Source organism: Pyxicephalus adspersus, chromosome 4 (genome assembly GCF_032062135.1).
Source record: "Pyxicephalus adspersus chromosome 4, UCB_Pads_2.0, whole genome shotgun sequence".
Classification (NCBI taxonomy): Eukaryota; Metazoa; Chordata; class Amphibia; order Anura; family Pyxicephalidae; genus Pyxicephalus; species Pyxicephalus adspersus.
Window position 1 is genome coordinate 64,581,806 of NC_092861.1, and position 13,098 is coordinate 64,594,903.

Sequence of the window (13,098 nt, forward strand, 5' to 3'; positions counted from 1 at the left end):
TACTTCCATCAACACATTTGGTAGTATTGGTCTCCAGATCATTACTGTGTGTTTTACTAACTGATGAATCAAATATTGCACTCAGATTGTCAATATGAATTGGACTTTTGACTGAATATTGTGCAGCACTCTCTTTCCATTTAGTCACAATTTCATTTTTCTCCAAGATATCGGTAATTTTGAATATTTCTGTGTCATCGGTTGGCTCTGGTGAAATGTAACTTGCACATTCACTATTATCTTTCTGAATTAGCTTGCTATCTGGAATTGGCAAATTTAAAATTTGTTTGTGTACCTCCAAGCACTTTATATTCTTTTCAGGCTCTTTGTTAAGATCAGTGCAACAGTATTTACCATCTTTTTGCTCTGTGCTAAAATTAACAGTTTGGTGCAGAATATCATGCCTGAAAGTTAAATCATTCTCATTTTGCGGGTGTTCAGTGTCCTGCTTAGCACACATACTGCTATCTTCTGCCTTAGGGCATTCAGTACTCAGCTCATTTTTTATTTCAAAATGTTTAGTGTCTCCCTTGTCAAATGTGCTATCAGAAGGGGGACCACTTTCAAAGTCACTAGTTGCATAACCATTACCTGGTTGGTTATGTCCATTTACCAACTCAGTACATGCACCATCTCCCTTAGCTAAAAGGCATTCTTGCAGGATCTCCACACAAACTTTATCAACTTCAACTGGAGGGGAGGCAGTATCTAGTTTTGCTGATGGTCTGTGCTCTTCTTCATGATTTAGTTGAGCTTGGTTTTTGTGACATATTCCATTATCTTCAGTTAAAGGACACTGATTATCAAGTCTGCCAGATATACAATTATCAGTAGATTGGAGGAAAGTGGGATCCTGTTTTTCAGTTTCTCCTAGGTACTGATCAGAACACGTACTCTTAAACTTAGGCTGAGACTCTGTAATATTGGAAGAATTATTTGTTCCTAGCATATGTGTATCTGTGAAATCATTTGTAGAGTGTTGTGATTCACTTTGAATTTTGGAGTTACATGTGTTTTTAGAAGTACCAATGGAGTAAGAATTTCCACTGATATTATTATTAGTTTGAGCATAAACACCTCCACATTGAGTATTAAGGTTAAGCTGACTAGTAACATCATCAATATCTTTATCTTTAGAAGAAAAATCTGAATGTTCTTTCGCAGCATGATAATCTTCTTCACTGTTGGTCTCATCAGTGACAAAACATTCAACATCAGTTTCACTGAAAAAGCTTTCAGAATATTCTTCATCTGTTTCCTCATTTCTAATGACTATAGAAGCATTGTGAGAGCTAATGGATATATTATCTTTACTATTGTTTAAATTGCTATTTTCCAACGCACCTTCCTCTGAAGGTGGTAGGGCAAAGTTTAATACCTTAGAAGGCAGATCATCTGTATAAGCTACAGTCTGGTCCTCTACACATGAGTTACATTCTGAATCTTCTTCAGTTATTGTTTCTAAAAACTGTCTTTCATGTACCACATCAGTGCTCTCCACGTCATTGTAATAGTAAGTATCATCATCAGAGCTTGTATCACTTTGAGTAGGTGTCCTGTCCTCTACACTGTCTCCTCCAATAGTTTTCCATGTTTTAAGTGTCTGAGACATGTTTGTAACATCAAATTCACTGTCATCATCCCCCACAGATAGTTCAGAATCACTGCTACTCCCAAGATATCGATGTGTTTTAATTTCAGAATCATTAGAGTAATCACTGAATTCTTCTTCCTCATGCAGAAGATCAGAGGAAGTATTGATCCCTGTATAAGACAGAGGAACATTGTGATTAAAACTGCTACCTTGAAATAGCTTCTCTGCATGTTCACTCTTATTACAGTCATCAACCAAAGTAATCAACAGATCTGTTTGATCAGAAGAACTGATAAGTTCTTGTATAGAAGGGTCCTTTATTTCTTGCACATTCCCACATTGGTTAATTTGGGATAAAACTAGTTTTTCACTGGTACTGTCTTTACGATCATCTTGAAATGCCTCTTTGCCACTGTTATAATAATCAGAATGGTTACTTTGTTCAGTGGGTTGGACATCAGGTATGTTTGCTTGGGTATCTTTTGCAGGATCCATTTCTATTTTTTCATAAATACCATTGGATTCAGGGTGGCATTGTGTATTATCACCGCTGCATTTATTATCTGGTTCAGTTGTTTTGAACAACTGACATATCATATCTTCAGCTTGTTTGTCAACATTATCTAAACACTGAGGTTCAATTTGGCCCATATCAGTTCTTTTGCTTACTAGTTCCTCAAAGTATGATTTTAAAGGAGTTGTATTTTTATCACCACTGGTGTTGGTTATACTGTCATTTTCATCATTTACTTTTGGATCTACATCAGAGAGATCAGTGGCCTCTCTATTATTCTCTAATGATGTGCGAACTATTTGTTCTGACTCTAGTAACATGCTGGCAGCTTCATCAAGATCACCATCAAACAACAAAAGTCTTTCTCCTGTATTGGCATCAATATAGCTATTTATCATGAGATAGGAGATGAACAACTGTTTTGTATGTTCAGGATTATGCATCAATGGTTCCTCAGATTTATTTTCAGAATTATCATTTAGCTCATTGGTTTGGGAATCATAACAAGACATCCATTTTAGTTTGCAGGTAGGTTCTAGTGCATCTATGTTTGGCATTTTGTCTTGTAATTCCAAGTTGCTGAGAACCACTGCAGTGCTACTTTCTATTATACCAAGTTGTGCAGCCACATCCAGTCTCACGATCTCTGATGTTTCTGGTATATATAAACCAGCAATTTTTTGTCTGTTGTTTAGGATTTTTTGTGCCAGTTCATTTGATATCATTCTTTGTTGCAAAGATGTGGATATAGGAAATATCTCACTTGTATCAGGCCATATCAATCCAATAAATCCTCGTTGTGCTTCTAAAACCATCAGTGCACTGCTGTGTGAAATTAAATTGCACTGTACAGCTTCATCCACAGATAAATATTTTTTTGTTGCTGGACAAATTATTCCGCCATTTTGAATCTGCTGAGTTAATATTCCACATATTGTTCCCTGATCAAGTATACCTTGTTCCCGAGATTCTTCCAGTGTAAGTCTTTTTCCAGAATCAGGGTCAATAATACCTCCTGAAAGGAGCTGAGCTCCCAGCAATCTATACATGACTTCCCTTTCTAGGATTCCTTCATGAGCAGCTCTTAGAACATTGACTCTCCTTCCTGATTTTAGTGTGACTTTACCCTTTTCTTCTGCAATAATTGGAAGAAGTCTCATTCCTGTTGTCTTCTCTATAACAGTCCTCTGGAGAAGTTCTGCTAGAGTAAGCCTCTCTGCACTAATAGGATCAATCAGGTCTTTACCTGTCTTCTGTCTTTCAAGGAGTTTTGTAAACATTATTGGGGAAATCATATTTCTCTGGAAGAGTTTGTTTATGTTGAGTTGCTCTCCAGTTGTAGGAACTTGGAAGCAACCACAAGAAAGTAATGTGCTAATCACCTTAATTGCTACTGTCTCTGATATTAAGCCTTGTTCACTGGCAGATAACACTGGAAACTCACTTGATGAAAGATTTGAAATAATAATTTTAGCATCTGCTATTTCAAGTAACCTTATTAGAATTTGATCATCAATAAGTTTGTGATTTTTGGCTTGTTCAACATCAAAGCATGTCTTTGTGTATGGACAAACAAATCCAGAAACAATTAGCTGCATTTCAAGTAGCTGAATTCCAGTTTCATAGTCAATAAGGCCTTCCAGAATAGACTGATATATTGAGTAAACTGTTCCATTTGTCTCATCTATGGTTCCTGATACAATCTTATCAACCTAAAGTAAGAAACACCAAGAATAGATTACATAAATATTGGTCATAATTTATGCCAAACAATTACCATTTAATTGTGCTTTAAAAGCAGAGTACTTACCAGAGTTGCAACAAACGAAGGTATTAGCAGCTCAAAAGTGCAAGTGATTTAGGTCAGTATTCTTGGCAGCAAATGTGAAGCAAGCTTTTAACTCAGCATGCATCTGTGACCTAGAATTTAGTTTTAGACACTGTGGGGGTTAGTTAAAAGTTGATGACAACAGGTTGATTTCATATCACCTGCAAAGAAAACCACCATGCCTTTGATGCCTGTGATGGGTTAGAAAAGAAGTCACACATTGACCCATGCTTATCATGTTTACAGCATACTGTAAAAACCACACCTGATGGATCAGACGTTGTTAAAAGCGAAATCAGGATGATATCAATAATTACGCAACTGCCAATCCTATAGAAAACACACTGGTGATCTTTTTATAGATTGTATTAAATGAGATCATGGGAAAGCATGAAAAGAAGTAATGTTTATGTGATTATTCAATCAGTCTTTGCTTGGCTCTACAGTTTACACGCCAACATACCCCCAAAATCAAAGGATCTTTATTAAAAGCAGGAAAGAAAACATTATTTTTTATTGATCCAACACCATGCAGAAAACCACAGATTGCAAAACTGATGCTCTACAAGAAAAACAAACAGTTCTAGCAATGTCACCTTCTGCTCCACCAGTTTATCCACCAATTCCTTGGCTTCTTTTTGTCGTCTTTTATACTCTCCAGACAGGACACTCTGGCTCTCCTGCAGCGCCTTGATTTGTGTTTCAATCTCTGTTCTTTCTTCTTCTGTCATTCTAGTAAATAAAACACAGCGCTTTAAAACAAATGTAACATGTCCATCTGATTGGAATGTATTATTATCATTTCTGTTTAATGCAGATGGATTTAAACCCAAATGAATGCAGTTATTTACATTGTTTAGATGTTATCTTCCTGTATAAACATGTAGGACAGAACTGAGAAAAGAAAAGAAAAGCACTAGGTGCCAAAATAGGTTCAGCTGCAGTGCACATGTGAGTGGACATGCTGATGTGAGGGGGTACAGTATAAAAGAGCCGAGTTGGCTTTAGTCATTTATTGTACCATCAGCTGCTGGTTGTTTTAGCCAACCAGTACTGCTGCAGCAGGGGAGGTAAATGCTTTGGCTGCCTGCCTTTATTACAAAACTAGTTGAACAGATTTACAAATCATTTGGCTGCTAAGTAATTATTAATAGTTATATAGTATATTCATATATGAAAATACAATATTTTATATATTTTCCCCTTGGGAGTTGGGTTTTTAAGAGCTTAATAACACAATAATAAAAGAAAGTCTTTCGATAAAAAAGAGTAAAAATCTGTACTGTAAAATCTGTAGAGTAAAAAAATCAAAAGAAGTAAAAAAAAAAAAAAAAAAAAGAGCAATGTGTCCTACTTTTTCTGTTCCTTCTCTAATTTCCACCTCTGCCCTACAACATGTACAGCAATTCTGATCTAAAACAAGGCACCTATTTCTATTGTTTGCTATTTCTCAGTATTGTATTTAGAAAGCCAACAAAACATAGGGATAAAGTGACTGGATACATAGTTTAATGTATATTTGATAATGCACTATTAGGTATTTTATTTTAATATTTAATATAAGTTGTACTTTATATTAATGTGGTAAAATGATTACTACCCAACTGGGGTCTTATGGAGGTTTCCTTTGTGGCCTGCAATGTTCTAACAAGGATTTATATAGCGCCAATATATTACAAAGTGCTGTACATTAAATAGGGGTTGCAAATGAGACGAATACAGACAGTGACACAGGAGGAGAGGACCCTGCCCTGAAGAGCTTACAATCTAGGAGGTGGGGGAAGTAACCCAGAATATTTCCCAATATGTGCTAATAATACACCATGCAGGATATTTGAAATAACAGTTTTATTGTCTAAAAAACACTAGAGAAAATGCCTTGTTTCACATACTTGTCACCATGCTTGGCTAAAAGTAACTGCAAGGTTTGTACAGCATCTGCAACTTCTTCTTGTTTAGCTAGAATTTCTTCAGAAGAAATCTAAAAAATATAAAGAAAAGAAACATGTAAAGGAGAATTTAAATACAAATAAGTGTTACCTTGTTTCAAAAAAGCAAATATGCATACAGTAAGACAAAAATTCCAATGCATGACAACAATTCAAAACTAAGTGAAGCGAAAGATGTAGGTAATGTATAGGAAAATGAATATGCAGTGTGAATGATTTTTGCTAAAAAAAAATACAGCTACAAATACATGTTCACCTGGTTTTCACACCCTACTGGATAGTTTTTGGGTTTTACTAAGAACACACTTAATACCTTAACAATCGTTCATGATTACGTTTAGGTAAGATGGCTGTATAGGGCAAAGAAGCTTGTTTTGTTGTAGAGAGTGGAATGGAAAGAACAAGTGTACGGTGCCTCACTGTGTAGTTTTACAAAATTATTTCCATAGTAGTCATTATTAATATTATTAGAACACAGTACTTATATAGTGCCAACATATTACACAGCCCTGTACAAAGTCCATAGTCATGGCATTAGTATTCCAATGAGGTGAATTTGAATGACCTCCTCAATGACATCAGGGGGCCTTTAAATTCACTGTAGATTTCTCTGATGATGATAAGGAGTGATTGTTTAGAACATGTATGGACCCTTTCTCATTTTCTCAAAATAGGGTCCACAGCTACTGACCTGCAGTCTACTATACTTCAGTTAAAGATAGCCAAGCATCATAAAGACCTATGGCGCTTATTTATGAAAGCTCTCCAAGGCTGGAGAGAATACAATTTCATCTGTGAACCTGGGTGATCCAGCAAACCTGGAATGTATCTGGTCCAGGATTCAAAATGTTTGCTAGCAAAAAGCAATGAGTTTTAAACATCCATTCCACGTTTTCTGGATCACCCAGCTTCACTTCTGAAAGTGTTTTCTCTCCAGCCTTGGAGAGCTTTCACAAATCAGGCCCTATGCGCAGCCAAAACCTAAGTTTAAACTGAGAAAGGTCAAATGACCTTATTTATTAAAGCTCTCTAAGGCTAGAGAATACATTTTTATCGGTGAACCTGGATGATCCAGAAAACCTAGAACAGATCTGGTCCAGGATTGAAAACATTTGCTAACACATAGCAAATAACTTTTAAGAAAGCCATTCCAGATTTGCTGGATTACTCAGGTTCACTGATGAAAGTGTCTCCTCTCCAGCCTTGGAGGGCTGTAATAAATCAGTTCCAAAAACTAATAGGTTACTACAACAATCCAGGACTTCAAAACAGATATTTCCCCTCATTTTATGGTTCATTTGTAAAGCAGTGAATGCCAGATGCTTTATTTAGGCAAACATAAAAGTTTTTAAAATGACGAAATGAATGCCGCTTTTTTTTTCTGTCTGGGAAATTGTAAGATATGCTAATGTATACGGAAGGGCCAATTTACAAATAAACAGGTCTAAAATAGTTCAACCTGCAAATTATCTAAATTATGTATTTTAATTTTGGTAATAATGTATTTTCCTTTCAACGTGGAGGTCAGCTTTATTTAAGCAATCCTAATAATATGGGTTAACGACTTTAGTCCTCAGTCTCTTTTAAAAGTATATATATTACCTAGTAAACTTTTTCTGCTACTGAACTGAATGGTGCAATAATATTTATTCATAATTTTACTTTTAATCAATCTATGATGTTTATTATGTAAACTAATTCAGGCTCAGACCAAGCTTTACACTGTAATAGACTTTAGCCAATACAAGAACTCGTAATTATTATTATTATTATTATTATTATTATTATTATTAATATTAGACAGTATTCATATAGCGCCCATATAATTCACAGTGCTGTACATTAAAATGTAATGCTCAGACTGGTGGTGAGCTTGCAGTGTGGTTACCACTTCCCCGCATTACAATGTAGTGTCCAAGAGAATGAATAAGGGTGGCAGTGAGCAGTTCTGTACTGCACACCACTACCCACTGTCAAATCTGAAAATGTTAGTTAAGAATTAGTGCTGTAAGGTGAGTGGACAAGGGGCCAGCCACCAGGAACACCATTTTGAATGCTTGTTGCCGCTGTGGGTCTAAACCTGCTTCCAAGGTATGCAAAAGAATGTGTGTGTATAATGGTATATTATAAATTATCAAAGATCTTCTTTGCCACCACAGTTTTACATTTGTGGAAGATAATGAAGAACAGGAAGTGCTACATAATTGTGGTCAATTAGAATATGTTTACTGACCGGTGTGGTGATTTTTTTTTTATTTGTATACCTATCATAATATTCTAATATACTATATTTATAGAAAAGAATCTAACAACATAGTTATTTATTTAGAAGAGGGCAATATAAAAAAGTAAATATTAATTACATATTTTGGGCTGCTGACACTAGAGTAGAGGTACTTCACCTTTCAGATGCTGATCAGAACAGGACCTGTAATTAGTCAGTGACACCAGCTGACTATTATATAGATACCTGTTCCCATTTCACACCTCTAATTACAGCACATTGCAAAGAGAAGACTTCCAGCAGTAACTTTGAATCTTTGAGATGTTACTAGACTGAATGCATAGAGCCACAACGGAAGCTGATGTAGGAAGATATTAAGGTGTCTCACAAACTATGTCCTTTAGAAAATTTAGCCACCAATGTGGAACAATGGCACATGGTATACTTTCCGTAGCACTATACAAAGGCAGAAGCTTTTTAGGCAAAGTGTGTCCCTATCACATCTGCGTTTTTACTGTGGAAAATACATACAGAAAAGGCCAGCTGTTTTATGACAGTAATTGGTTTCGACAGAGGTAATAAGGCATTGCACTCATTGAAAGGTGCGTCTTTCTTTTTTATAATTAGAATACTTCTCTCAGGTAAAGTCTTTTTTGTATCTTGGGTTAAGGGCTGCCTGATACCGCTTTGTATTTTTACAGTTTTTCTGTTAATAGCTTTTCTTAGCACCACTTCGTACCCAAAGGAGGTGAGGATAATTGTGCTTGTCAGAATAGAATATATGAATTCAGATGTTTTATTTATTATTTCACAGAAAAAGGTTAAGTGTTCTCCTTGATGTTGGGTAACTTCATCCTAGACCAAGTTTCATTGAGTGTAGGAGGTTATACACATTTATCTTTCATATAAGGTATGTCCTTTACTTCTGCTAGAAAATTCTTGTTAGTGTTTCTTTGCCTTTTTACCCTACTTAAGTATCATTCACTGTCAGTTTTTTATACAACAATGATATATATGAACAGGGATGGGTAAATGTTTAAAGCTACATGTCAAATCCAGTTTCTTCTAGGTGGGTGACATAAAAACCAACCAACCCTGTGTAAGATGCATGGCAGATTTCTCTCATGTATTCTGTCATATCTATTTTATGAGGGGGGATTTCTCAATAGTAGATACATATGGTGTATAAAAATGGTAATGAAAGTCAGTTTGTGTAACAACGAATATGCCCCCTAAATCAAACTTCAAAAATAAAATAATATTTTATTATATGTATTGTTCACATTTATCTATAAATTGGGCTGCCTTGGCCTTGTTGTGCACATCTTAGACCCACCAAGTGTGCTTCCAGAGTTTTTTTTACACCCAATTATCTTTACTAATTTATTTGTTAAAATAGAAGAGAATATTAATATTTTTTCACAGGAAAACTGTTAAAGGACATTTTGAAATTGAATTTTTGTACAACACCAATATTAGTAGATGTGTACTTTAAGGTAATTTCCCTCTCATTTTCGAAATTCCTAAACTGTGGGGTACGAGATATTACCACATCCTTTGCACAAGATCTTTGAAAACCATACAACCCATATATTGCATACTGATGTTCCTGAAGTATGTCCTTTTCGTTTGTGAGTACCTTATAATTGATTAATTTATTTGGTTTTGGCTTGGGACAAAAAAAGGTATATTTGCTTTTTTGTAAGTAAATAGACAATATGAAAAAATAGACACTCTGGATGCCAGACATTATTTTCCAATACCTGTGGCTCAGAATATGGCATCTTTTCTGCAGTGTCTTGACTTCCTCCTTCTTTACTTAGTGTTTTATTGACTTTGGATACCCAATCCAGTATATCCCCTGCTTTCTTTACATGGTCTTTCTTTTCCTCTTCCAGTAACGTCTAGCAATAAGTTCATGATGCAAAAGACACATAGATATTACAGGCAGGAAAACAAACACATTATATAAGTGCACAGAAAAAAATACTCATATACAATGTTTGGATATAATATTCATTTTGATATGCATATACATTCTAAAAAAGTATATGTTAATATATGAAATAAAAATATTATTTCCCTTAACTACCTTGAACAAAAAAAACATACAGAGTTATTGAAAGCCAAAGTAGTAATGAGGTCTATATAGCCATGTCATTCATGCATGGGTCTTTACCTTGTTTATAAACAAATCAAGATGCCAATAGGTATGGAATCACCAAATTACTTGAAATTAGTCATAACAACCTAGTATACCTTTTTATAGTCATTATATACATAATTAAGCAGGAAGATGTCTTCACTATTACCAGAAAAGATTTGTCAGTGAGTGAATATGTTAAATTACTTTTTTATGCTGGCTGAAAGGACCCCAATGTTGTATATATTTTTAAGGCACAAAACATCATGTAAAAAACACAACATCATTCTTGACAATAGCACCTCCCAGACCTGCTGCCTTTGCATTAGCTTGACCAACGTAACATATGCTTGACCAATGATACAAAACAAGTAACAGTTGATACTTGGTACAAAAAAACTATGTTTCCCTTATTCTTGAACACTTGCAATTTCCATAAGTTCACATATGATTCCATTTCTATAAAACATGCAATACCATTCAAAAATGTCTAAAAATTCTTCATGTGCTGATGTTTTATCTGATGTGGTATGTGTCTTCTGTTCCATTTTTCTGTTGAGGCTTGCTACTACATGAAAAAAAAACACGTTCGATATTGCTCACAATGTTACAATATGAACATTTTGACTTGTTAAAAGAATCTTCAAGATATAGGTAGCATAGTACAAAAGCTATAGGTAAAGCATGTCTATATACCATGATATTGGAATTGGAAAAAAATTCAAATATTTACAGTGCATTTGTGAAAAGTAATTAAAAACAAATTTCACATGAATACCTGCCAACATATAAAGGCTGCTTAGTTCTACACTTATGTGATACAAATGGGTGAGCATGTTATCTGACACAAGATGTAGGATGTGTTAAGCCAAGTATATAGTAAAATATAGTAGTTTTATAGTAGTTAAAATGTAATTTTAGTGGTAGTATTTAGCAGTCCCCTATTCATTATCTATAAAGTGAATTATAATATACAACTATATAACTGGAAATGGCCACTATTAATAACTGAGGGACACTGTAAGCTTACACTTCCCAATTGAACACACAATAGGCTGAAAAGCATACACAGACCAAAACAGGATGTGGTATTGTAGATCCAATTCAAGCAAACACTTAAAAAGGGACAGTGTTGACAACAATATCACAAAACGGCATCTTTTCAGGTTGCTGTTCTACTTCATGTTGATAGCTCATTCTGTTTTCTTTTTCTTACTATTTTCTGCCTGCACAACAGACTACTAATACAGGTATCCAGTATCATTTGAACTATTGTGAAGAAAAATAAAGGCTTGGAATTCCAACATTCACAGGCAGAGGTGCTGGCATCAATCGAAGTCCTGTATGGCAGTCATATACTGCCATTTCCAGAGCATCCTTGTAAGATATTTTCCTCCTTGATTTAGGACAAGTAAGATTTTTTACATATGCCTTTTCATCTTTAAGCTTTGTTGCTGTGGCAGCATCCACTATTCCTTTTCTGATGGCATCTTCCAATGACAAGCGAGCATGGGATTCAGGATCTATTAATCCTCCTGTTAGGTACTGATATTCGAGGCTTCGACAACCAATTTCTTTGTTTAAGAGGTTCAATTTCATAGCTTCACAGGCAGAGAGAAGTGCTTTATTTGATTGCTGAATGACGCCAGTGTAGGCTAATTCAAATGGGTAGATTTGCTTAGCACAGACCTCATCAAGTAAGCCTTTCTGTAATGCTTCTGAGACACTGTACTTTTTGCCATTAGAAGGATCAAGAATTCCACCAGTGCTGGCCTGAGCTTCAAGGAATCTATACACTGTTACCCTATCTGCAATATTTCGTTTCAGTGCTTTAAAGGTAGAAACTCTTTCACTGGTTTCAAAGATCCAAAATCCTGCTACAGGACTATTGGGATCTTTTGCTGGCCTTGTTCTGCTCACTAGAATGTCAGCTAACTCAGTGGAAGAAATTTGTCCTTCCTTAAGCTTGGTAATTTGTGACCTGTCAATTTTTCCTTGGCTGACAGAATCCTCTAAGCTAAACTGTCTACCTGTTTTTCGATCAATCAGATGTGTTTGTGATTTACCCTGGGAATCAAAAACGGTAGTGGTTTCCCACTGGCACTCATACTGTGCAAGTTCAAGATTTAACTTCTGGTCAATAAGTCCTCTTTCATACGCCTCAAATCGTGTCAACTCAATACCAGACCTAGTATCTACTATGCATATTTTATGACCCTTTTCTGCAGTAAAGGCAGTAATATTTCTGTCACCAATAGGTAAAAGGAATGTTTTGCTATCTAAGTCTAGAACACACAGCTGCAACAATTCAGAATAATACATACTCTGTTTATTAGTAGGAAAGTGAAAACCCTTCACATTACTAGCTGGTTCATGCAGAAATTTTAAGGATGTATGATTTAACAAACCCTTCAAAACTGCCACTTCAGCTGGAATTCGTACACTTCTAATAGGGTCAATGACTCCTCCAGTGGCAATTTGAGCTTCAAGAATTCTTTTCCCTTTCTGTCTCTCAAGAAGCCTAGCCTCAATGGCCTGGAAAACAGATAGCCTTTTGCCCGAATGAATGTATCCTACGACTGCTTTTTCGGCTTCAAGGAGTTTCTCCTTAAAGTCCTGGTCAACAAATCCACTGTTGATGGCCTCCTCAACAGAATATTTTTTGCCTGTGGAAGGATCAATGATAAAACCTGTCATTGCTTGTGCTTCCAAAAACTCAAATGCCAAACCTTTATCAATAATTCCTTTCTTTGCAGCTAAACTGAAAGACATTTTTTCTCTGCTTGCTTCAAGGTATAAACCTGCTATTGAAGTAGCCTTTGTTAAATACATGTTGAGTGCTTTCT

At 35.5% G+C, this 13,098-nt stretch overlaps 1 protein-coding gene across 1 annotated transcript in view; it reads right to left on the minus strand.

The window, feature by feature from the left end:
- The window catches only part of DST (dystonin), a 278,032-nt gene that overhangs the window by 112,140 nt on the left and 152,794 nt on the right, over positions 1-13,098 (minus strand). Inside the window, exons 25-27 of the mRNA XM_072410183.1 lie at positions 9,873-10,013; positions 5,829-5,917; positions 4,533-4,668 (exon numbers count right to left, since the gene is read on the minus strand). Coding sequence (XP_072266284.1) covers positions 4,533-4,668; positions 5,829-5,917; positions 9,873-10,013 — 366 coding nt within the window. The remainder of the gene's footprint in view (positions 1-4,532; positions 4,669-5,828; positions 5,918-9,872; positions 10,014-13,098) is intronic.